At 40.7% G+C, this 20913-nt stretch overlaps 1 protein-coding gene and 1 long non-coding RNA gene across 2 annotated transcripts; one reads left to right on the top strand and one right to left on the bottom strand.

The window, feature by feature from the left end:
• The first annotated feature begins 2153 nt into the window (after positions 1-2153).
• Positions 2154-14550, top strand: LOC125341725. The gene is made up of 3 exons (XR_007209064.1): positions 2154-2166; positions 2906-2911; positions 9158-14550. It is a non-coding gene; the product is annotated as an uncharacterized LOC125341725 (long non-coding RNA).
• A 219-nt stretch (positions 14551-14769) lies between these two features.
• Positions 14770-19433, bottom strand: Gprin3 (GPRIN family member 3). Its single transcript, XM_048333847.1, has 2 exons — positions 19260-19433; positions 14770-17300 (listed from the first exon to the last, which is right to left on the bottom strand). Exon 2 carries the CDS (start codon positions 17184-17186, stop codon positions 14871-14873), a length of 2316 nt encoding a protein of 771 aa, XP_048189804.1. The 5' UTR covers positions 17187-17300; positions 19260-19433; the 3' UTR covers positions 14770-14870.
• Positions 19434-20913: the final 1480 nt, after the last annotated feature.

The following is a 20913-nucleotide window of genomic DNA, read 5'->3' as shown; positions in this document are numbered from 1 at the left end:
GCCCTGAGTCCAAGCCCCAGGACTGGCAAAAAAAAAAAAAAAAAAAAAAAAAAAAAAGGCTAGACTCAGAACTTAAAAAACAAGAAGCTAAGAAAAGCAGGTGAGCTCCTTGCTCCCACACTCACAGATGTTTAATTATAAGATTAGGAGTCTTAGAAGGGGCTTTCTAAATCTGCCTTCTCCTTTGAAATGGTAAATCTGAGAACTCTTCCTGAATGGATAGAAACAAAATGAAAGCCATTTCTGCCAAAAGGAACCTTAAACATTACCTTGGTTTGGGGTAGTCCTCACCCATTTTACCTATCCAGAGCCATTGTCTAGGATTAACGTGAGTTGCATAATCTGACTGTATTGACCCAGCTCTGGAAGTATGGAAGCTACAGTTAGAAATCTTTATTTTGAGTCTTTAACTTCCACTTCTTGCATGGGAAAGTAGGAAATAGTTTGTCCTCTTATTCTATTTCCCTATTTATCCTTGTATACTAAAGCAAATCCTTGCTAAAACTTAAAAAAAATACTGTTTTCTGTCCAACAAGGGATTTAGAAAGTAGGTAATCTGGAATTGTGATTAGGATTACAACGATAGACTCTGATTAAGAGCTAGAGCTTCCTTTAGGGCAAGTTAATGAGCTTCAGCGATGGACTTTGTGACATTATCTTGGTCAGCAAGAAGCCTCTTTTTGTTTCTGTCTGGATAGTAGGTTTTTTTCTAAGCAGAAATATAGGACTGTGGACTTAAAAACAGATTGGGTTTGAACCCTTGCCCTGTCAGTATATTGGGCAAAAATAAATTGCTCCAGTATTTGATCCTCTAAACGGAATTAAGGATGCATTTATCATAGTAAGATACACAATATCATGATATCTCTAAGGCATTCAGTAAGTAGTGGATTTATCTTCTATCATATGGGAAGAGACGTATCAATTTCAAACTCTTAAATACCCCTTTGACACTGGAGAATAGGGCATATAAAAACAATCCAGACAAAAAAGATGGTACTTTCGATTAGCAGTGTTCTACTCGTGAAGTGTGCGGCGGGGGGAGGGGGGAAAGGCAAAGATCAGGAATAATTAATGGCATCCAATATTGTCTACTAGTTTGAGTTAGTAGAACTGCTTTATAACATCCATTAGGAAGATGAATTAGCTCATAGGCAGAAAAAGCATTAGGTTTTTAGAATACAATATCTGGCATTCCAATGATCAGCCCACTCCAGCCAGCATCTCTGGTTCTGGATGTACTGGGTAGCAGGATGGCAAAGTCCTGTATACAAGTCAGTCTCCAAGTCACAGAGCAGGATGAATGAAGATATTGGGCTGAGGAGAGAAAAATGGCAGATATGCAGTACAAGAACCTCATATTTGCTTCAATATTAAAATGACTTAAATACTTGCATATGAATACTACCACTAAATATTTCAGTGAAGTTCATACTTGAGGATGGAAGGGTCTGTGTGTCCTGGTTGGGGAGCAAATGAATAAGCAGGTCCTTGATCTTCAGCCATTTTGAATCCACAGTTGAAGGGAACAGTCCTCTTACTTTTCTTACTGCCCTACAGTGAATTACCACAGACCGAGCACCTTAAGACAACACAAATTTGTTATCCCATAATCTCTGTGGGTCAGGAGTTGGCCCAGTATGGCTTGTTTTTCTGTTCAGTGTTTTCACTGGCTGAAATCCAGGATGGTGGTCAAAGCATGCAGTTCTCATCTGAAAACATTTTAGAAAATTTGATTTTCTTGCAGTTATAGAACTGGATTTCTCTTTTCTCTCCAGCGATCACCTGGTTATTACTGTCAGCTACTAGAGGGTAGTAGCCATTTCAGCAGATGCGGCTATGCTATGTGCCCATTACAACACTGTATTGTTGGCTTTCTTCCAGGCTAGGTAGCTGGAGCCTGTCTGTCTGACTTTTTCTTCCAAGACTAGCAGGAGGGCACTGTGATTATGTCACACCCAGCTAAGTTCCCTTTTTTAAGACTAGTGATTTAGGATCTGAATTACATCTAGCAATAATTGAACAACCAATAGAAAATCTGATCACCAGGGGCTGGAAATCTTAGATGCCATCTTGACATCTTGACTACCATAGTGGGTCTGAATAAGTCTGGGTGGACTTTTGCCTCCTTTTGGCCCTCCTTAAGTGGTTGTTGTAAAATCTGTGGTCACTTCTGGGCCTCTAAACAAGCCGGGACTGCGAAGGCAGATGCTTTAGGGCTAAATAGGTCACATAGCTGAATGACAGCAACTGCATCTTGATGGATAACATCTATTTAAACTTGGAGGATGCATCACTTGATGTATCCATGGGTCATTCAACATGGGATGTGTGCTTGCCATTTCCAAGTTCAGATGCCCAGTCTCATATAGTGATAATGTACATAGTAACCCAACACTTGTTTAAGATCTAACACTTCCCCCTTTCAGCTTTTATGGTTTTAATATGGTCGGTGTCCTTCAAGGGGCCATTTTGCTCAAAGACCTGGTATTTAGGGAGGCAGTGTCGGGAGATGGTGGGGTTTTGGGAAACTGAGGCCTTGTTGGAGGTTCTTATGCCAGGGGGGTTATGAGGGTATAGATTCTGGGTGTGGCAGGTGTTTCCATCTCAGGTGCTCTCCTGTGCTTTCTGTGGATTCTCTATCCTCCTCCTGAAGTCTCATCCCTAGACTCCCTTGGTAGTAAGGAACTCCTGTCTGCAGATGTCTTCTTACAGACCACATACCATCTCATAACCCTTCAATACATAGGCAGCTAGTTCACCTCAGTGAATCTTGAATCCTGCGACATAGAGATGTGAGGGCTAGAGTTATGTTAGTGAAGTGATGTTTGCTTACAGAGTTTAATAGATCTCTCTGTTTGTATTGGTTGCCCTTTAATTTGTAGGTGTTCACACTATTTTCTAGATTTTAGTACTTAGTTGTATGACTTGTCTCTTAATTTGCCAATGAACTCAGCATATCATTTCCAATGTTTACATTTCAATATAGTCAAAGTTATCATTTTTATTTCCGCTTGCCCTTCCTTGTTTTTGGATCGGTGATACATTTTTTATTGGTGTTTAACTTCATATTTTAAGAAATCATTCTTGATAGATGTGACAAAGTTAATAAAAATCCTTTTCCTAATTCTTAAACATCTGACAAGTATAAGTGCTGGAGTATGTTGCCCTCATGATTTAAACACAAATTGCAAAGACTTTAAAAGTCAAAATTTGATGTGTCCCATTGTCATGTTTAAAACCATTCTTAGAATTTATCTAGATTTATTAAATGCTAATTTTTTTTTTGCCAGTCCTGGGGCTTGGACTCAGGGCCTGAGCACTGTCCCAGACTTCTTTTGCTCAAGGCTAGCACTCTATCACTTGAGCCACAACGCCATTTCTAGCTTTTCTGTTTATGAGGTGCTGAGGAATTGAACCCAGGGCTTCATGTATGCTAGGCAAGCACTCTTGCACTAAGCCACATTCCCAGCCCTCAAATGCTTATTCTACAGAAGAAAGAGCAACATCCCAATCTTTTAGCACAAGAAGAGAACAAAACCTCAAAGGAGTAAGGGAAGGAACAAAAACATTTCTCCTTGTATATTAGTTTATTTCCCACATTTTTTCAAAGGGAGCTTGGTTTTTCCCCATCCAAGCCTCAAAAAGATTCAGCTTATTTGCCTGGAAGCTGAGATTGGACCCAGGGTTTTATGCTGCCCACCCAGAATATTAATTAGTATATATTCTTTTGATCATCTAACTTATTTGTCTCAAGTATCTCCCACAGGAAACAAAATGACTAAAGACCAATAGATATGATGTATCACCAAAGGCTGAGATGCATGTGTAAGAACTGAGCAGAATGTTTTGCACATAGAAATTATTTTTTTTGTTTTCAATTTGAGCAAAGGAACATAGACAACCAAGAGAAATGTTTCAACACTTCGTGTGGTTTTCATGCTTCTAAATTCTCATGATATCTTTGGCAATAACATCCTGCTTAATGATAAGCCAAAGTCCTTATATAGTTTGATTGAAAGGTGTCTAATGGGACTTTAAAAAAAAAAGACACAGGTAAGTTTCATTCCTGAGATGCCAATACTCCTACCCGAATCCTCAACAGGCACTTCCGGCTTCCATCCTAAAAATCTGAATCTGAACTATGTCAGTCCTTCATGAGATATTCAGAAAACCTAGTTTCAGAACATAGTTAAGGTAGTTTCCAGTGTCTGAACACCATGGAAGGCAGGGCATTAGATAGATTGGAATGGGATTGAGAACAATGAAATCATGCCGGTATTCACGAGTTTATTGTGAATTGCATGGGGTCTGCATGTTTGGATCTCCCTTCAAATTCCTGTTGGGATGCTGCCCCCAGGTTGCTGGTAGTAGTAGGAGGAGGTGTTTTTGGAAGTGATTCCTTCATGGAGGCAGGGTCTGTGGAGTGGAGTTAATGCCCTTATCACAGAAGCCTGAGAGATACCCCGTCCCTATCCCCCAAGCTTCATGTGAGGCCCCAGGCTGCCAACCTTCATCAGTCACCAAGTGTGCTTTGATGGGCCTCCCAGCCTCCATGGGAAGTGAATCTCGGTGTCTTATAATTTTCCTGTTTATGACAGCAGTCCAGATGGATTAAAACAGGGCGGTCATGCGAAGGCGACTCTGGGAAGTTCCCAAAGAGCAGACCCCTTCTTTACAAGCAATCAGAGCTTGCTTGATTTCTCAGTCTGCCCAGTGAGGCCAGATGATGCTGAACCTCTCCTTGTCCACAGTGAAGATGGGGCGAGTGACAGAAGTGCCACCCAATGGAAGAAATACCGGGGCAGCTGCCAGCAATCTCCGCCCGCCATGCTGATGATCACTGCCTCTTAGCATGTCTGCGGATGCCGCTTCGTACGTTTGGAAATGCATTGCACCCAATGCCTAAGAACGCAAGAGTTAGATTGTAGGAGTATCAGTGCCATCTAGAATTGGAATAGCTCGCCCTTACAGATACACATTAGTTGGAGGAAGACTATGGCTCTTGGAAGTTTTGAAATAACACTATTTAAAGTTATGGAAAATTGGCTAAATCTATTTTTGAGATTTTTTGATTCGTAAGTCTTGCATTCCTCCCCTGATGAATGGAAGGCAGATTCTGAGAGACAACAAGAGATCAAATTATAGAGTTTATTTTATTGATGTTCCAATAGAATTAAGAGCATGGCTGGGCTGTCTGTGTCCTCTTAAGAATCAAGATGGCAGAGTCCTAATTTACTTACTCAGGGGTAGACAGAGTGTGTGCAACCATACCAGCAGATAGCTGGATGGTCTTGAGATGAGGATGTTGAGGGAGATGACTGGTACCTCCCTTCGTGCTTTCAACCCGTGTTTCCAGTGGCATTCCTGACCACGCACCACCCATGAGCAAAAGCATGCAGGTGTACTCTCTCTCTCTCTCTCTGTCTCTCTGTCTCTGTCTCTGTCTCTCTCTGTCTCTCTCTCTCTCTCTGTTTTTCTCTCAACTGTCAGGCACAGGGAAGACCTCCTTCTGATGACCTGGAGACATCATTAAGTCTATAGGAATTCTACTTTACTTGAAAGAACAGAAGTGCCTTTGTTACAAATCTTCCAGTACCACTGCAGATTCCTAAGAAGAAATCTGTCATTCTAAGAAGAAATCAATGCATTTCAAACAGGAAGCGACCAAAGGTCAAGAATAACTGCAACAGTTACAACATCATCGCAAACCAGAGTAACTTTTATTCTTTTTTTTTTTTTTTTTTTTGCCAGTCCTAGGCCGTGAACTCAGGGCCTGAGCACTGTCCCTGGCTTCTTTTTGCTCAAGGCTAGCACTCTGCCACTTGAAACACAGCGCCACTTCTGGCCATTTTCTATATATGTGGTGCTGGGGAATCGAACCCAGGGCTTCATGTATACGAGGCAAGCACTCTTGCCACTAGGCCATATTCCCAGCCTGTAACTTTTATTCTCGATTGTATTTTTGTTATGGAAAGTGAGAGGCAAAGGAAACATATTCTAAGCTTTTTGAGGATAAAACTAAGTCAAGTTGAATTTCAGTATATTAAATGTTATTCAAAAAATCAAACCTGAAATGGATGTGACAGTGTAATTCCAACTTTTCCCATCTATTCTTCTACAAATCACTTTGATTTCATTCATTGTAGATATCAACTTCATTTCTAGAAATGAAGTTTTGTTGATCACTAGAGGATGAGAACCTTTTAAAATGAACCATTTTATGATTCCCTATATATAGACCTTATAATGAGATACAACTTTAGAGTCTAATATTGATATATTCATAAATAGGCTTTCCATTCTGAATACTATTGTTTCTTGAGTGATTTAATATTGCACTATGAATCTTCCTCAGCTGAGTAATATGCACAGACAATTCTCACAATGACAGTTATAATTTTCTGGGTGCCATTTAAATTAATACACATCTTTCAAAGTTAAGTATATTTCTTTTATGCAAGAGCAAATATTGATAAACATAAAAGGATATAATGCCCCTATAAACAAATGTATTTTTAGCAATTATAAAACATTGTCAGTATAGTTACCAACATGGCATTCTTTTTTTTTTTTTTTGCCAGTCCTGGGCCTTGGACTCAGGGCCTGCACACTGTCTCTGGCGTCTTTTTGCTCAAGGCTAGCACTCTACCACTTGAGCCACAGCAGCACTTCTGGCCATTTTCTATATATGTGGTGCTGGGGAATTGAACCCAGGGCTTCATGTATACGAAGCAAGCACTCTACCACTAGGCCATATTCCTAGCCCCCAACAAGGAATTCTTATAGCAGGTTAACCTCCTATTTTACCTAAGATATAATGTCAGGACATTTATTCTCTAAAACATATGTATTTAGATGTTATTGTTAACATATTACTGAGGAGTAGTTTGTGTTTTCTGTACTGGAATTCTGTATTGGGATGATTTCAATGTCTCCATTCATATGAATAATTTTTTAGTATTTAGGAATCTGGGTCAAATTCTACTAGGTTTTAGAATCCAGGCCAGACTTCTGGATCTTTCTTTCCTTCCTTCCTTCCTTCCTTCCTTCCTTCCTTCCTTCCTTCCTTCCTTCCTTCCTTCCTTCCTTCCTTCCCTCCCTCCCTCCCTCCCTCCCTCCCTCCCTCCCCTCCCTCCCTCCCTCCCTCCCTCCCTCCCTCCCTCCCTCCCTCCTTTCCTCCTTTCTTTGATAAATTGAAAAATATTGTCCATTGTTGACACTAGCTTACTAATGACAGACTTTGCTATAGAGTCCACACAGAGTCATACATTTCAATAATAGCAATTTCCTATTTGTGTTCTTCCCAAGGAATTACCAATTGTTCATGTCTCATTAACCTACTAACATCAGCTGTAATTTCTTTTTTTCATTTAGATCTTTGGTGTTGGCAAAATGGTTTGGTTAATCTCATGGGGACAATGCCTGTAGTTGTTTTCTTCTCTGGGTTATTATACATTCTTTGAAAAATCTAGGTATTCCGCCCCCCCACCCCCACCCCCCACAAATAGGGCTTTTATCAGCCTGTGCAAATGTACACATGCATAAATGTGCAAATGAACCCTTCAACATGTAAATGGTTCTCCCCAGTGTGTGTCATTTCCAGATATAAAATTAAGAAAAGCATTAATACTTTTGAGGCTGCTCAGGCATGAGTCTTAGTAAAATGCTAACTAGATTTTTGAAGCCAAAAGGAATTGGATTTTCTTAATCACAAAATCTGCTACCAGACAGTAATGGCACTTAAGGGGGGAAACATCTGGTCCAATATTAAGAGATATAAAATACGAAAGTCACAGAAAGATGAAGCTATTAGTTAGTTGTTTTAATATGTGATTTATTCAAATATACCAGTATGAATAAAATGCATTTATGTGTGTATAGCTATGTGGATTAGCTATTTACAGTTAGGCTACATATACATTTTTATGTGTAGAAAGCAAAAATTCATATTGATTAGCCCTTCCGAGGCTTTTGAATAACCACTCCTTTTTCCTGTTTTCCTGCGACAGCTTTGTGGATTTAGATAATTCATACAAGGTATGTACACAATCACACCCAAAGTATGTACATTCTAGTCACACGCATGACACAAATACGAGGTGTGAGGAATGCAAATCAACCCAGTGGTCAAAGAACTGACCTTACCTGTGACTAATGGTGTGGGTAATTAGCCCTGGCATATATAGTAACATGCCAATGAACTGATTACTAAACCTAGCCTTTATGATAATTATGTTATCTACTCTCATAGATGATAAGGAAACAAAATAAAAACAGCCCTTTCTGACCTTCCACAAATGACAGGATAAATGCTATTACTGAACACACACGTGTACATAGTTGATTTTATTTATATGTGTGCCTACTTGATGGTAGGAATTGGCCTTTAAATAGGATACAGCATGGTATCATTTTCTTCTACACATAAAAATAGCAAACCAATCACTCACAGACTGTACACACTTACAGAATGTACTGACATTCCACAGCCAGCTACAGGATTGTACATGACACAGTGTTCACACATTAGTATGGCAGAGATAAATACACGTAGAAACTTAGTAATTGCTAGTGTACATTATTCTTGAGTGCTCAGGCCTTGTTGACTTTTCTCAACCTCAATGAAAGTATCTCTAGATGCTCTGAAAGCAAGAATTAGGCTTTGCTCTCCTGTAGGGATTAAGGAGTAGGAGCATAATACTGCAATCTCCTGATTTACTACTATTGTTTTAAATATTAAATACATAACAGAAGACAGTATATTCAAATTTGTGCCCTAGAACAAATGCTAAGAAACCTAAGTGAACATGATTAAGGATGCCGACTGATATGGGACATCCCTTCTCCTTATCCAATATAGTTTGCTCAGCCTTTGTAGGTTCTTGAAAGCAATGATATGGATCAGAAAGAAACTGTTTAACTGCTTAAAAGTTTTGCTAATGAAGAAACGATTTCACTTTCAAAATAACAAAAGGTAATACTAGCAGCAATATAAAAGAACAAAAGCAAGGTATAATTGTCTCCCCAGAAATAAACCACTGACATCTCCCTATTTAAGAAATCAAGAAAGAAGCATTTCTCACCTACTTAATTCTCCAGGAATCACTTATATTGCTAGAGTTTCTTTTCATCATTCCACCACACTGATTATCAGTGTCTTTCTATTTTATCAGCCAATTTTTCAGCTTGAACCCCAGAAAGACACTTGATGAAGGATTAGTATTTAGAAATGACCAACGAGAACAGAATTTTCTGTAAGGCATTATTTGATACGAGTACTCATGTTTGACTAATTTCACATTTGGGAGCCCATTTTTTTCCATAGCTAAGGTTGGCAATTCTCTGGGAAGAGTTAATTGAATTTCTCTCTGATGAGCTAGCATTCAGAAGGAATAATTACTATAAGTTTTACCCTTTCAATGGATGAAGTATTTGGTTGGAGTTATCTTGTGTTTTGTGCCAGCAAGATTCTTAATGATTCCTCTTCTATTTTGGGTAACAGGAAAACAGAGATGTCAACTGTATATTTCCTTATGCTCATCAGTGCTGTGTCTCTTTCAGGAACTACCAAACATTTTCCCCCCAAGAAAGCAGAAATGATTCCTTTGCTTATATTATATTCTGGGTTACAGTCAGAGTGAATCTTCACAGAATAAACCACAATTATATCATGGTGTGCCCTTAAAAGATGCACTTGTTAGTTTAACTGCTTCTTTTTTGGGGCACATTATTGCTTGGTTATACTTTCATATGCAACAGTCTTTATTCTTGTGATTAGGATCTGAGATATTGGAGTCTTAAAAAGACTTGGGAATGATGCCATGTTGCACCATTCTGGTCCTGCCAGGTTATATGAATGTCTTTATAATGATCATCACCATGATTTTTTCCTAATAGCCAGAAGAAATGTTTCAGGATTTGTCGCTGTATCTGTATATACATATGCACAGATGTACTGGATTTACTTTGAGAGAGGTTATTTGGTTGTGGCAAGTGAGTAGTTTAGCTGGTGAGTGAGTATTCGCAGTTAAAAGTAGCTGAAATGACTTCTGGCAGATGTCATTGATTTCTTGTGGGATGGATTTTTCTACTTCATCTTCATGTATGTCCTTGGCCATTGAAAACAAAGCTTATTCAATTTCTGTAGCCAAGGTGTTTTTTTTCCCCATTCTTTTTATTTTTCTTAAGAGATAAAGTTCATGGAAATCTGTTTCAGTATTTACAAGAGTATTTTCCAGAACTTGTTTAGCTGTTCTCAAGTTCATGAGTTGGCACAGATGACATTTCTAATGATCAACCAGTTGCAGAAATTTATTCAAAAGAATAGAGTTACAGGCTAGACAGGAGATAGCGCAAATTGCCTGTTATTTGCAGGTGGCCATTGTGGACCAAAAAGGCCACAGATGACATTAACATCAGGGAATGCTGGTGGACAGAAACAATATATTCAGTTGTAGAGGTGAAACAGCACATACTAAAGTGGACAGGGAAAATACTTCTCATTCACTTTGCGGACACAACAGGCCTACGATGAGATGGTCAGCTTAGTTATCCAAGGAGCTGCTCAGCTCATTGTTTTATTAGCACAGAGGGAAATCCACAGGCTTCATTTCTCAAACACCACTTTGGACAAAGCAGGAGGAAGTAAACAGCCTCATCTCCACGGTGGCAGCATTGTAGATAATGAGCAAATCAGGCAGGTAGAAGTCTACAAAAGGCTACAGTTGTCCAATTTGCAGTAAGAACACATATATGCAAACCTTATCTTAATACATTTGTTTTTCTTTATATGGAGTGCAAAAAAGTGGTCTATAAATAAAGGTGAATTACGTGATTCAAAAAATGAGCATTTAAAAAAAACCCACAGGCACAATATGTAGGATGAAAAGAATATGATAGTCTCTCACATCTTGTCAGCAAAAGAATAACAGAGTGAATACAGCAAAGGGTAGATGATTTACATGAATAGCACACTCCTATATTTCCTCTGTAAACAGTTTTTTTTTTAAGTCATATTGTATCCTAGTCTTAGTGTGTTATATACAGCTCTCCCCAGGACAAAAAGAATTCCCCCCAAATGAGAGAAGAAGCATCGAAATAATCTATGAACAATAAATTTCAATACTGGATACAACCAATGGCCATTTTCTCCTCGCCTTCCTATGTTCAGACAGCAAGCTCCTATTAACAGTCCCACCTAGAGCATATGTGACACATAAATACTTGGTATGACTCATTTCAATTTTGATATAACACCTGAAATGCAGAAAATATTGGTATTGTAGATCATGCATGTTAGACAATTATCAAGATTTAAAAAAATTACCAAAGATCACATTACATTCAAAATAACTAACCTGAAGGTAAGAAAACATACTAATACATTTTTATAAATATTTGCTTTTGGACATACACAAAAAGAAAGATTTCTGGTTAACCTTGACTTCCCAGAATGTCCCACTTATGCCATCGATTCAAAATAGTAGGTTCAATTTGCATTTTACTATATGTAATATGGTTGGTCTGTGGCATGAAACCCCAATAATCAAAACAGACATAACAAGAAAAGCATTCAAGATAAACATATAACAGTTGTGACCATGCTCTGTTTCTTGTCAGAAAATAGAACAACTCAAATTAAAATTTCTCATGTTTACTTGGTGAACATGGAAGAGCACTGTCACATTTTAATTGTTGAATAATCTCCAGATGCTAAATTCAAACTCCCTTCTTTTATTATTGGGTTTAAGAAATATTTTCAATTTCTTGCTTTCAAAAAGTATTTCCCATTTGTATTTTAAAAACTGAGTTGTGTTAAAAACATCCAAATCATATGTTTAAAAAGTATCAAGGACAAACATCATGTTCAACCCAATACACATTATGGAGGTAAAACATGGTGTAGGTGAATTCAGTGTATGCAGGAAAATTATTTTGCAACTTCTTTTGTTGAAAGAAAGCAGGGCATCTCAAATGAAGTGCTAATGTGTGAATCTGTGTCACAGATACATGTGAAGAAGAAACTACAAACATGATTTCAATGAGAAAGTAACTTAGGGTAGATATCATTATGTAAAAAGCACTGTCACGAATAGGCTTCTATGTTATTCAACAATTTCATGGTGTATTGCTGCTTCTGTTTCTAAAAACTGTTCTGTATGATGTAAGAAGTAACAAAGCAAGAAAGGTATTGTAGAAATACAGAATTCAGTTCTAGCACCAAACAAAAATCAAACATCACATTAGGCATTGTTGCTTAGAAATTTTAATTTGAGAGTACGACGGCCAAATGAGCAGGCCTGATTGATCTAATGTGAGCCTTTTGTCTACAATTCTCTTAAGTCTTGGCTTCACCTCCCTCTAACCCTTGCAAACAAATCTGAATTCTTTCACCTCTCCCACTTTAATTAATAAGCTAATTGTTGCACCACTCTTCTCCTAGAGAGGAGTGAGGGCCCAATGTGGGCAGGGGTCTATTCTCAAGGGATTGTCCACTCACTCATAACTCAAAATTGTGAGTTCATAGAGACCTGGGGTTTGAACTCTGGGCCTCTCACTCTTACTTGGCCTTTTTGCTCAAGGCTTGTGCTCTATCACTTGAGCCACACCTCCACTTCTGCATCTCTCCTATTTTAATACAGGAAGCACCTGTTCCAGCCACATTCTAGGAGGGAGTATTGTCTGTGGTCCACCTATCTGCGTGGGTCTTGCTGCAATGAATGCAGGTATTCTCCATGGATGCCCTATATGGGTGCTAATATGTGACTCAAGCAGCCCGTGAGTGACAGGGGGTGGATTGCATTCTGGTGAAGGCATCTGACACAAATGGGTACTTAGCCAAAAGAGAGAGCTTTAGACTAAATCTCTAATCATTAATAGCAATCTGATTGGTAATTTGATGATAATTTCTACTTTAGATAGCATTCTTAATAGGTGTCAATTAGAAACTGAAAAATGTGCCTTATTAAAAAAATCATTATGAATTCCAAGTATAGCAGCTGTAATTACCATTCTCAGGCAAGGCTGTCTCCTTATGCCAGGCTGCTTATACAGTCAAACTGATTTGGAAGAAATCAGACTCTTTTGCTAAATCAGACTCTTTAGCTGTAGTATGAAAGCTTAGGCATTATATTTTCCCTGCTTATGTACAGAATCTGCAAAATACATATACATAAAAATACCATAAACCACCACCACCATCACCACCAACAATAACAACAAAAACAAGAGGTACTGTAGCTTGACTGCTAAGGGGACTTGAGTCCATAAAGAAAACATATCAGACACTCTTTTCTGGTTTGTCAGGAGAATGAGTTCAGAGAAGATTTCCAACATCTAACAGTCTGATCTTCTAAATGGTGCTCTGTCCCTACAATGAATCCAGGAGGGAAAGTCTCCCCAGGGCCCTGGCTCATTCATTCCCCTTTTCCACACCACTCCACGTTGCAAAGACTGCTGGGTAGCTCCGCCCAGTGCCATGGAGGAAAGCTCTGTGGTCCTGGGACCAACCTGTCTCCTAGAGAGGAGTGAGGACTGAGCTCTGGCAGGTTGTCCATTTTCTAGACACTGTCCACACACCACTCAAACCATGGGTTCATAAAGACCTCTTCGGCTGGGTTTGAAAGTTGAGAGTTGATGGTATTTCTCTTAAAATAAATATTTTCAGAAATTATTTTTTTTCTCCAGGTTCTAAATGTTAGCAATGATTCTAGACACAAGGAAGAAATTAGTCTGCCCGTAAGGCAGCATATGTTCAATTTGGTGTTGTCCAGATTTGCTATTAGATGCTACGAAACTAAATCAAAAGAGAAACACAAATTTTCTGTGGTTTACAGCAAGATTAAATATACTATGCTTATTACTAATGAAGGTTTCCTTTTATCAATATGATGGGAAGATACACAACAAAACAAAACAGTGTTTGGTAATCTGCTATTTGTAATTCCTTACCAGGACCTTACTAACTAAGTTTCAGGAGAGTATTACTTTACACCTGTTCAACATAAAATTTATTATCTGTAATTTGATGACTTTTCAGGAATCCAGTTTCATATTTTTTCTCAAGAGCAAGAAAATGTAAATTTAATTTGATCAGAATCACAGAGAAAAGATGTATATGTATAAATCTATATTTGATACAGATGGTATTCATATTTGAAAACTTGGCTAATCTTCCTAATTCAATCTTCTTATGTTTATTCAGAGCTATAACAAGTTTTATATAAAAAAGCATTTCCTGCAGATGTTAACAAATGCTAATTCATATTTGTTACATATGCATTTTAGGTGCTTTCATTTAAGATTACATCTCTTAGGAATAGGTCCGTTTTGTTTCAATGCTTTGCATTATGATTCTTATGCTCTATTTAAATTTTCTGTGGCAACAACGTTCTTATTTCAATAGGGCTAGAAATTATAACAGTGTTTTTGCTGATAGTGTTTTTTTCCCCAATATAAAGCAGAGACTTCAATGGAAATACTATTATGTGATAAACAGAGGCAGTAATACAAAATGATCATGTATATTAGTCATGTTATTCTTATATGTATGCAAAAACAATCACATTAAAAAATCCTGGTGGACATCATTTCTGCTTCATTAAGACGGCAAAAACCTTCAGGGAAGCTTGGTCCTCTGCTTCTTTCTTTCAAGTTGAAATGACTTTTTTTTTTTTTGCGGGGGTTGGGGTATGGCAGTTAAGTCAAGGGATCCAACAGTTGTTTAATAGAGTTTTCTTATAGGTAATACTTGCTTCATCTTCCTGGCTCCTCAGGAAAAGTCAAAGGAAGTCAGCTTTGACAGACACCTAAGAATATCATAAACCTGTGCATGGACCCTCTCTCCCCTCCCCACACAAGTCGCCTTTTTAGTCCAGCACAGAAGAAGGGGCTGGGCGGACACAGCAGTTGGGGCGCCGGAAATTCTGCAGCATGGACTGGAGGACACTGTGCTGCCTTCCCTTGAGCTTTTTATTTGAAGAAGAAGTATCCGAGGAAATGGATCTTCGGGTCTGGTCACTCTGTGTTTTGATTAATTTCTCATGTTCCCTAATTTGCCTTTGTAAATGATTCTGGATGGCGATGCCCAGGGACTCTGGGTCCAAAGAAGCACCGTACACCTCCCAGGTCATGCCCTGCTCGTCCCACACCACGTCCTTCACACGCTTGGACTGCTTCAGCTGCGCCTTGGCGTCCAGCTGCTTCTTCTTCTCTCCCGGGGTGAGTCCCACCTGCGCGGCCGCTGCCGTCACGCTCAGCTCCTTGAGGAACTCACTCACCCGGCTGCCCCTGCGTGGACTGGCTTTCACTGACCGAGAAGGGGTCCTTTTGCCAGACCCTGGGCTGGAGTCCCCCAAGGAGTCGGGGGGCAGGCTCAGGCTCGCGGCTGGCTTGCTCTGTCTGTTGTCTTCTGAGATGTTCTCCTGGGTCTTTCTTATTGGGGAGGGTTCTTTCTTAGGAGCAGCTGACCCTGGGCCTGTGCTTTCTTGAGATTTGGGAGTGAGCAGTAGGGTTTTGGCCTCTGGAATACTCATGTCTGCAGACTCCTGCTCTCTTACTAGCTGAGGAGAGGCGGGGGTCCCTTCCTTTGCACCTCCTTTCATGATGGGGTCCAAGCTCCTGGCATGGCCACCTTCGCTGGTGGGACTACAGGATACAGATGGTTGGCAAGGTGGTTCTGCTTTGTGGTCACTTGTGGGTTCCACTCCAAGCACAGGTGCCTTGGGTTCACACGTTTGAACACCGGCACTGAGGGACATCTGGTCAACCCGGCTAGCTTTCTGCGAGGCGGAATGAGTCCCTGAAAGCCGTGTGGAGGTTCGGTCTTGCCCTGCTGGAGTCACGCCTGCTGATGGCCCATCTTGATTGCACCCATCCTGGGTGGGACTAGAGGCCACACTGATGGGTGGGGCTCTGAAGATGTCCCCTGATTGGCTCACTGGATTATGGTTTCCTTGGAAACCTACAGACACAGCTGCATGGATGGGCACCCATGGCTGGGTGCCAGGGCACTGCCCTAACACCTGGGGGGCCAATGCACTGTTACACAGCTCCAACATGTGGCTCCCGCTACCACTGCCATGGCAGATGACGCTCAGCTGCTCCTGTGGCTCCAAATGCTCCGGGGCCGGGATTTCCTTTAAGAAGACGGTGAGGATGCTGGGGCTGGTAGAGACCGACCTGCTCTCCACCACTGCCACAGCCTGTACCTCAGCATCTTGCCGAGCCCTGCCAGGGACTTCCTCGATCTCATGATCAGCTTGGGTGGTCATCGTACTGGCTTCTCTAAACTTTGACACTTGATGCTGCGTGGGCACAGTCTTAGAACCCAGAAGACACGGTAACTCTCCCCTAGTGAGCTGTGATGGCGGAGATGTCTCAGATGCGAGGCCTTTGCTCTGGGAGATGGTGGCAGAGGGCTTTGGGGTCTCTGTGCATTCGCCTTCTCCTGCTGCAGAGTTACAGGGTATCATCATGGAAACAGAGGCTTGCCTTTCCCCTTCTGATGCACCTGCCGGAGAGGATGAGGGACTCAACGCCTGGGCTGGTGCACTCGGAGGGTGCACCATTTCCTGGAGTTTATCTGGAGAAGGAAAATCACAAGACACTTCATCTTTGCTGTTGTCACAGGTGTCACCTGCAGGGTGACTAGAGTCCTCAGCTTGCGCCCTGTTGCTTTGTGGCCATGTTGCACTGTTGCTCTCTGGTTGCTGGGCAGCTGTGCCCTGGGATTTCATGGAGGCATCTTTAGAGACCAGTGAGCTACTGGCAGTGGGCTGATCCCCTAGGATGGCCTGGCAGGTGTGCTGATTGGCTGGCATGGTGAAGGATGAGTGTCTAAAATCTTTTCCTACTGCAGATGTTGGCGATGGGGCGCTGGGCTCGCTGCTTCCGGGTAGCTGGGGATCACCAGGAGAGTTGCAGGTGAGAGACGCTTTCTCCAGCTGGTTGAACAAACCAGAAGACATGTCTGGCTGGGAGGGCTCATGCTCACAAGTTTGCATCAGGACCTGCGGGGCTGAGCCCAGGCTGAGGTTTGGTTCTGCTGCAGTGCCAGCAAGGCCATTGGCGTTCTTACCCTGTTGAGATGGGACAGCTTGGAACTCTCCTCCAGCCCGTTCCTTCCCAGCAGAGGCAATCAGGGAAGTTTTAGTGGATCTCAGGGGATCGGGAACAGTTCCCATGGAACTCCTCTCTCAGAACACCGCTGAGCGCTCCCTCCAGTGGTTTCTGCAGTGGGCAGCAGTGAGCACTCAGCGTGAACACACAGTCAGGAACCAATCTTCTGAAGAGCCAGCCTGGGGATCAAAGAGACAGCACCATTAATACGGCATGGAAGAATGAAGACGACACTGAGCTGCTATTTTTTTTATTAGCACATATAAGCACATCCACACTTGTCTTCCCGTATCTATGGAGGCAAAAATTGGGAAGACAGGTGTTTTAAAAAAAGGTGCACAAATATTATTTTGGTGTATTGGGTTCTGTTTGCACCCCACTGCTGTCTAGAAAATCGTTAATCTGATTAATCAGAAATCAGAAAATCCTGCAAGGTTGTGATTAAATTAGTAAGTATTGAAACCAGGCTGACTAGATAAAAATATCTGACCTAGACATTGCCAAGAAATAAATCAAAATATAAATGTGGACTTAATGTATGATGAAGAGTTCACATTTGGTGGGAAAAGGTTGGCTTAGTTAATAATACAAGGGGAATTGGTATATCTGGAAGGAAAGGAAACAAGACCTTTATTTTATACAAGTTCCAAAATAAACCCTGAATGGATTTAGAATTAAGTTGTAAAAAATATAGTTAAATAAATTAAAATCCTGCAGGAAAATCGAGGAACCTAGATACACACCTATGCAGTGGTAGTGAGCATCTTTTGACAAGATAAAAACTACTCCTGGCACTCTACCACTTGAGCCATATCTTCAGTTATGTACTTTTGCTAATTTACTGGAGATAAGAGTATTGGGTATTTGTCTGCCAAGGCTGGCTTGGAATTCTGATTCTCAGATCTCAGCCTCCTGAGTAGCTAGGATGATAGCTGAGAGCCAAAGGCATCTGGTTTATTAACTTTTATGCTTTGTGTCTGGACTGCCCTGGACTGTGATCCTCCTGGTTGTGCTTCCTCAAATCATTGGAAGACAGGTGCATGCCACTGTGTGCAGCTATTGATTGAGATGGAATCTCTACAACTTTTTGTCTGGGCTGGCCTTGAACTACAATACCCTGATCTCTGTTTCCCATGTAGCTAGGGTTATAGGCTTGAGCCATCTTGCCTGGCTAGACATTTTTTTTAAAAGGATAAATCGCACAGATAAAAACAATGGACCAGAATGATTACAAAAATGTGTTTTAATGTTATTTTGTTGGCAATAGGCTAATTACTTGATCTTTTGGGGCCCAAATTAAATCAATGGCAAAATGATTTCTACACAACATGGGTTACATGATTTCTAAAGATCTTTCCCATGTCGGTATTCAAGAATCTTACTTCTTTGCCTACACATTAAATAGCATATTAATCTTGTTAATACACTAAACACAATTTTAATCCAGATTGCAAAATGTCAAAATAAGGCCAAGTTAAATATGGTAAGGTTTAGGTTTTGAAAAAAAAAACATTTTATCTTTTGGTTTAATGCTACTTTCCTGATCTACTGTCATAGGAAATCGGTAAATCAAATTTATTTTCTCCTGTCAACCAGTTTATCCTTTTAAGTGCATTATTCATATTAATGGGTTGACTATTTTCCCATTCCTCCATCTTGACTCCCTCCAGCTTCTCTAAACTACTTCTCCAGTATCCCATTGTATATTTCCTTTCTGTTTCTGTTTCTTCCAGGTTTTCCCTGTCTTCCTACAGCACCTGTGTTTATCATACCTCACCCTTACGTCAGCCCTCCTCATCTTCAAAAATCCACCCATCTTCCAGGCTCCCTCTTTTCTATTTTTAAATAACTTCCACAGGGTGTTCATCTTTCTCCTTGGTGCTGTAGTTTCTATGCACTGGTTTGTCCTGTTATTACTGGTATAAATGCACTATTTCTATACATATACTGCTAGCTGGGGGGCGGGGGAGGGAGCTTAACGATTCTTGTCTGTTGAAAACAATAATGATGTTATTCATGCAAGTCAGAAAACAGTGGTGTCATATTAATTTATTTAACTCGGTGTTCCTGTAGTCCAGGTTTAGACTAGGTTAGATAATTACATAAGTTAGATAAGAATAACCGAAAATACTGGACACCTGCTAAGAAAAGCTGGTAGGTTTCATAAAGCCAAGAGAACAGCATGTCTTCCTTGTTACAAGGCTACAGCCAAGAAATCAGGTTTGCCAAGAAGCAATGGAAGATAATAAGATCAGCTCAAAGTTCAGCAACTGGAAGTTAAAAGGCTTCCACGAAAAGGATATCATGAAATTCTCCGAAGTCCTTGTGCTTACTTCCACATCCCTTCCCCCCACCACATAGTTGAAAGTGTTAGTGTAACTTGCAAAGTTTGTTTTCATTTATTTGCTTTATCAGTAGAGGTTAAATTATCCACCAACTCAAGAACCAAGAAGAAAAAAGTTCAGATTGATTGGTTAATACCCGTTAACTGCAAAGCTCTCGCCTTATTAGTAATCAGTCGACTGGCTCCAGTGGCTAATGACTGTAATCTTAGCTTCTCAGGAGGTCTAGAAGGGGAGGATGATGGTTTGAGGCCAGCTTGGGCATGAAAGTTTGAGAGACCCCTTCTGAACCCATAGTTGGGTGCAGTGGTTCCTGCCTGACATCTCAGATGACATGGGAGGCTGATATTAGAAGGTTCATGGTACCAGGTCAGCCTGGAGAGAAAAGTCTTGAGATTCCATCTCCCCAGAAAGAAGCCAGATGCAGTGGGTGGCCAAGGCTCATGTTCTCAGTAACAATGGGAAGCTTAAAAGTAGGCAGATTGCAGCTCCAGGCCCACAGGGTCTGGGTAGACCATGAGGCCTTGCAATAAACATAACCAGCACAAAACAGGGCTGGAGGTATGGCTCAGCAGTATCACACCAGCTTAGCAAGTGCTAGCTCAAATCTGAGTGCTGCAAAGAGGAAAGAAAAAGAAAAAAGAGTGGAAGACACAGCTTTGAATGGAGTCCCCCAGTCCCACTGTGGGTCCAGGAGAGACTCATACGCCCTAAAAATGGCTCCCCACCTCTCCTCTTTCCTCCCTCACCTAATGGCAAAAATTTTTAGTCTTCATTGGCTCAGACAAATGGAACACTTTAAAAGCACAAGTACTCGGTGGCTTAGAGTGAGAAGTACATGTCTTAATCTTTAGCTAGAGGCCATTATGAGGGAGCTTAATAACTTCTAAATGTGAGGTTGCAAACTGAACAAAACTGAACTGAACTGAACTGCAGAATGTGTGTGTGTGTGTGTGTGTGTGTGTGTGTGTGTGTGTGTGTGTGTTTGGGGGTCCTCTTCCCCTTCCCTTTTTCCCTTTCTCATTCATCTTTCTCTTTTTTCTTTTGTGAAGAGAAGAGACATTTCCTATAAACAATCAGATCGTCCCTCTTGCTTCTATTTGGAAACTAGGAGTTTGCCCTTCTTGGTGGCAATATATAGATAGCAGTACTGATGGGCAAAAACCATTTTAAGTGGCTCAGGCCCCAGAACATAAGGATTTTCTTAGCACACTCTGTAGATTTATGAATTCTTTGTGAATTATAGATAAGTAACACAGCAGCTAAAGGTAGCTGAAAGTGAATCTGTCATTAAGTGCATTGGGAACCGTTCCCTGGCTAACCCATTTCTTTGATATGTCTACTCTCAAAATCACCAGCAAAGATTTAAAGCCTGGTCTGGCAGTGAGAATGCAGGGTAAACATGCTTAATCTTTTACAGTTTAGGAGACAGGCTCAGAGATTAAGTAAC

Source organism: Perognathus longimembris, chromosome 24, assembly GCF_023159225.1.
Source record: "Perognathus longimembris pacificus isolate PPM17 chromosome 24, ASM2315922v1, whole genome shotgun sequence".
NCBI classification, from domain to species: Eukaryota; Metazoa; Chordata; class Mammalia; order Rodentia; family Heteromyidae; genus Perognathus; species Perognathus longimembris.
The sequence above is the reverse complement of the archived record's forward strand: the minus strand, read 5'-3'. Positions and strand labels throughout refer to the sequence as shown.

Coding starts and splice junctions, on each gene's coding strand:
- Gprin3 (XM_048333847.1), bottom strand. CDS start 17,186: ATGGGAACTGTTCCCGATCCCCTGAGATCCACTAAAACTTCCCTGATT.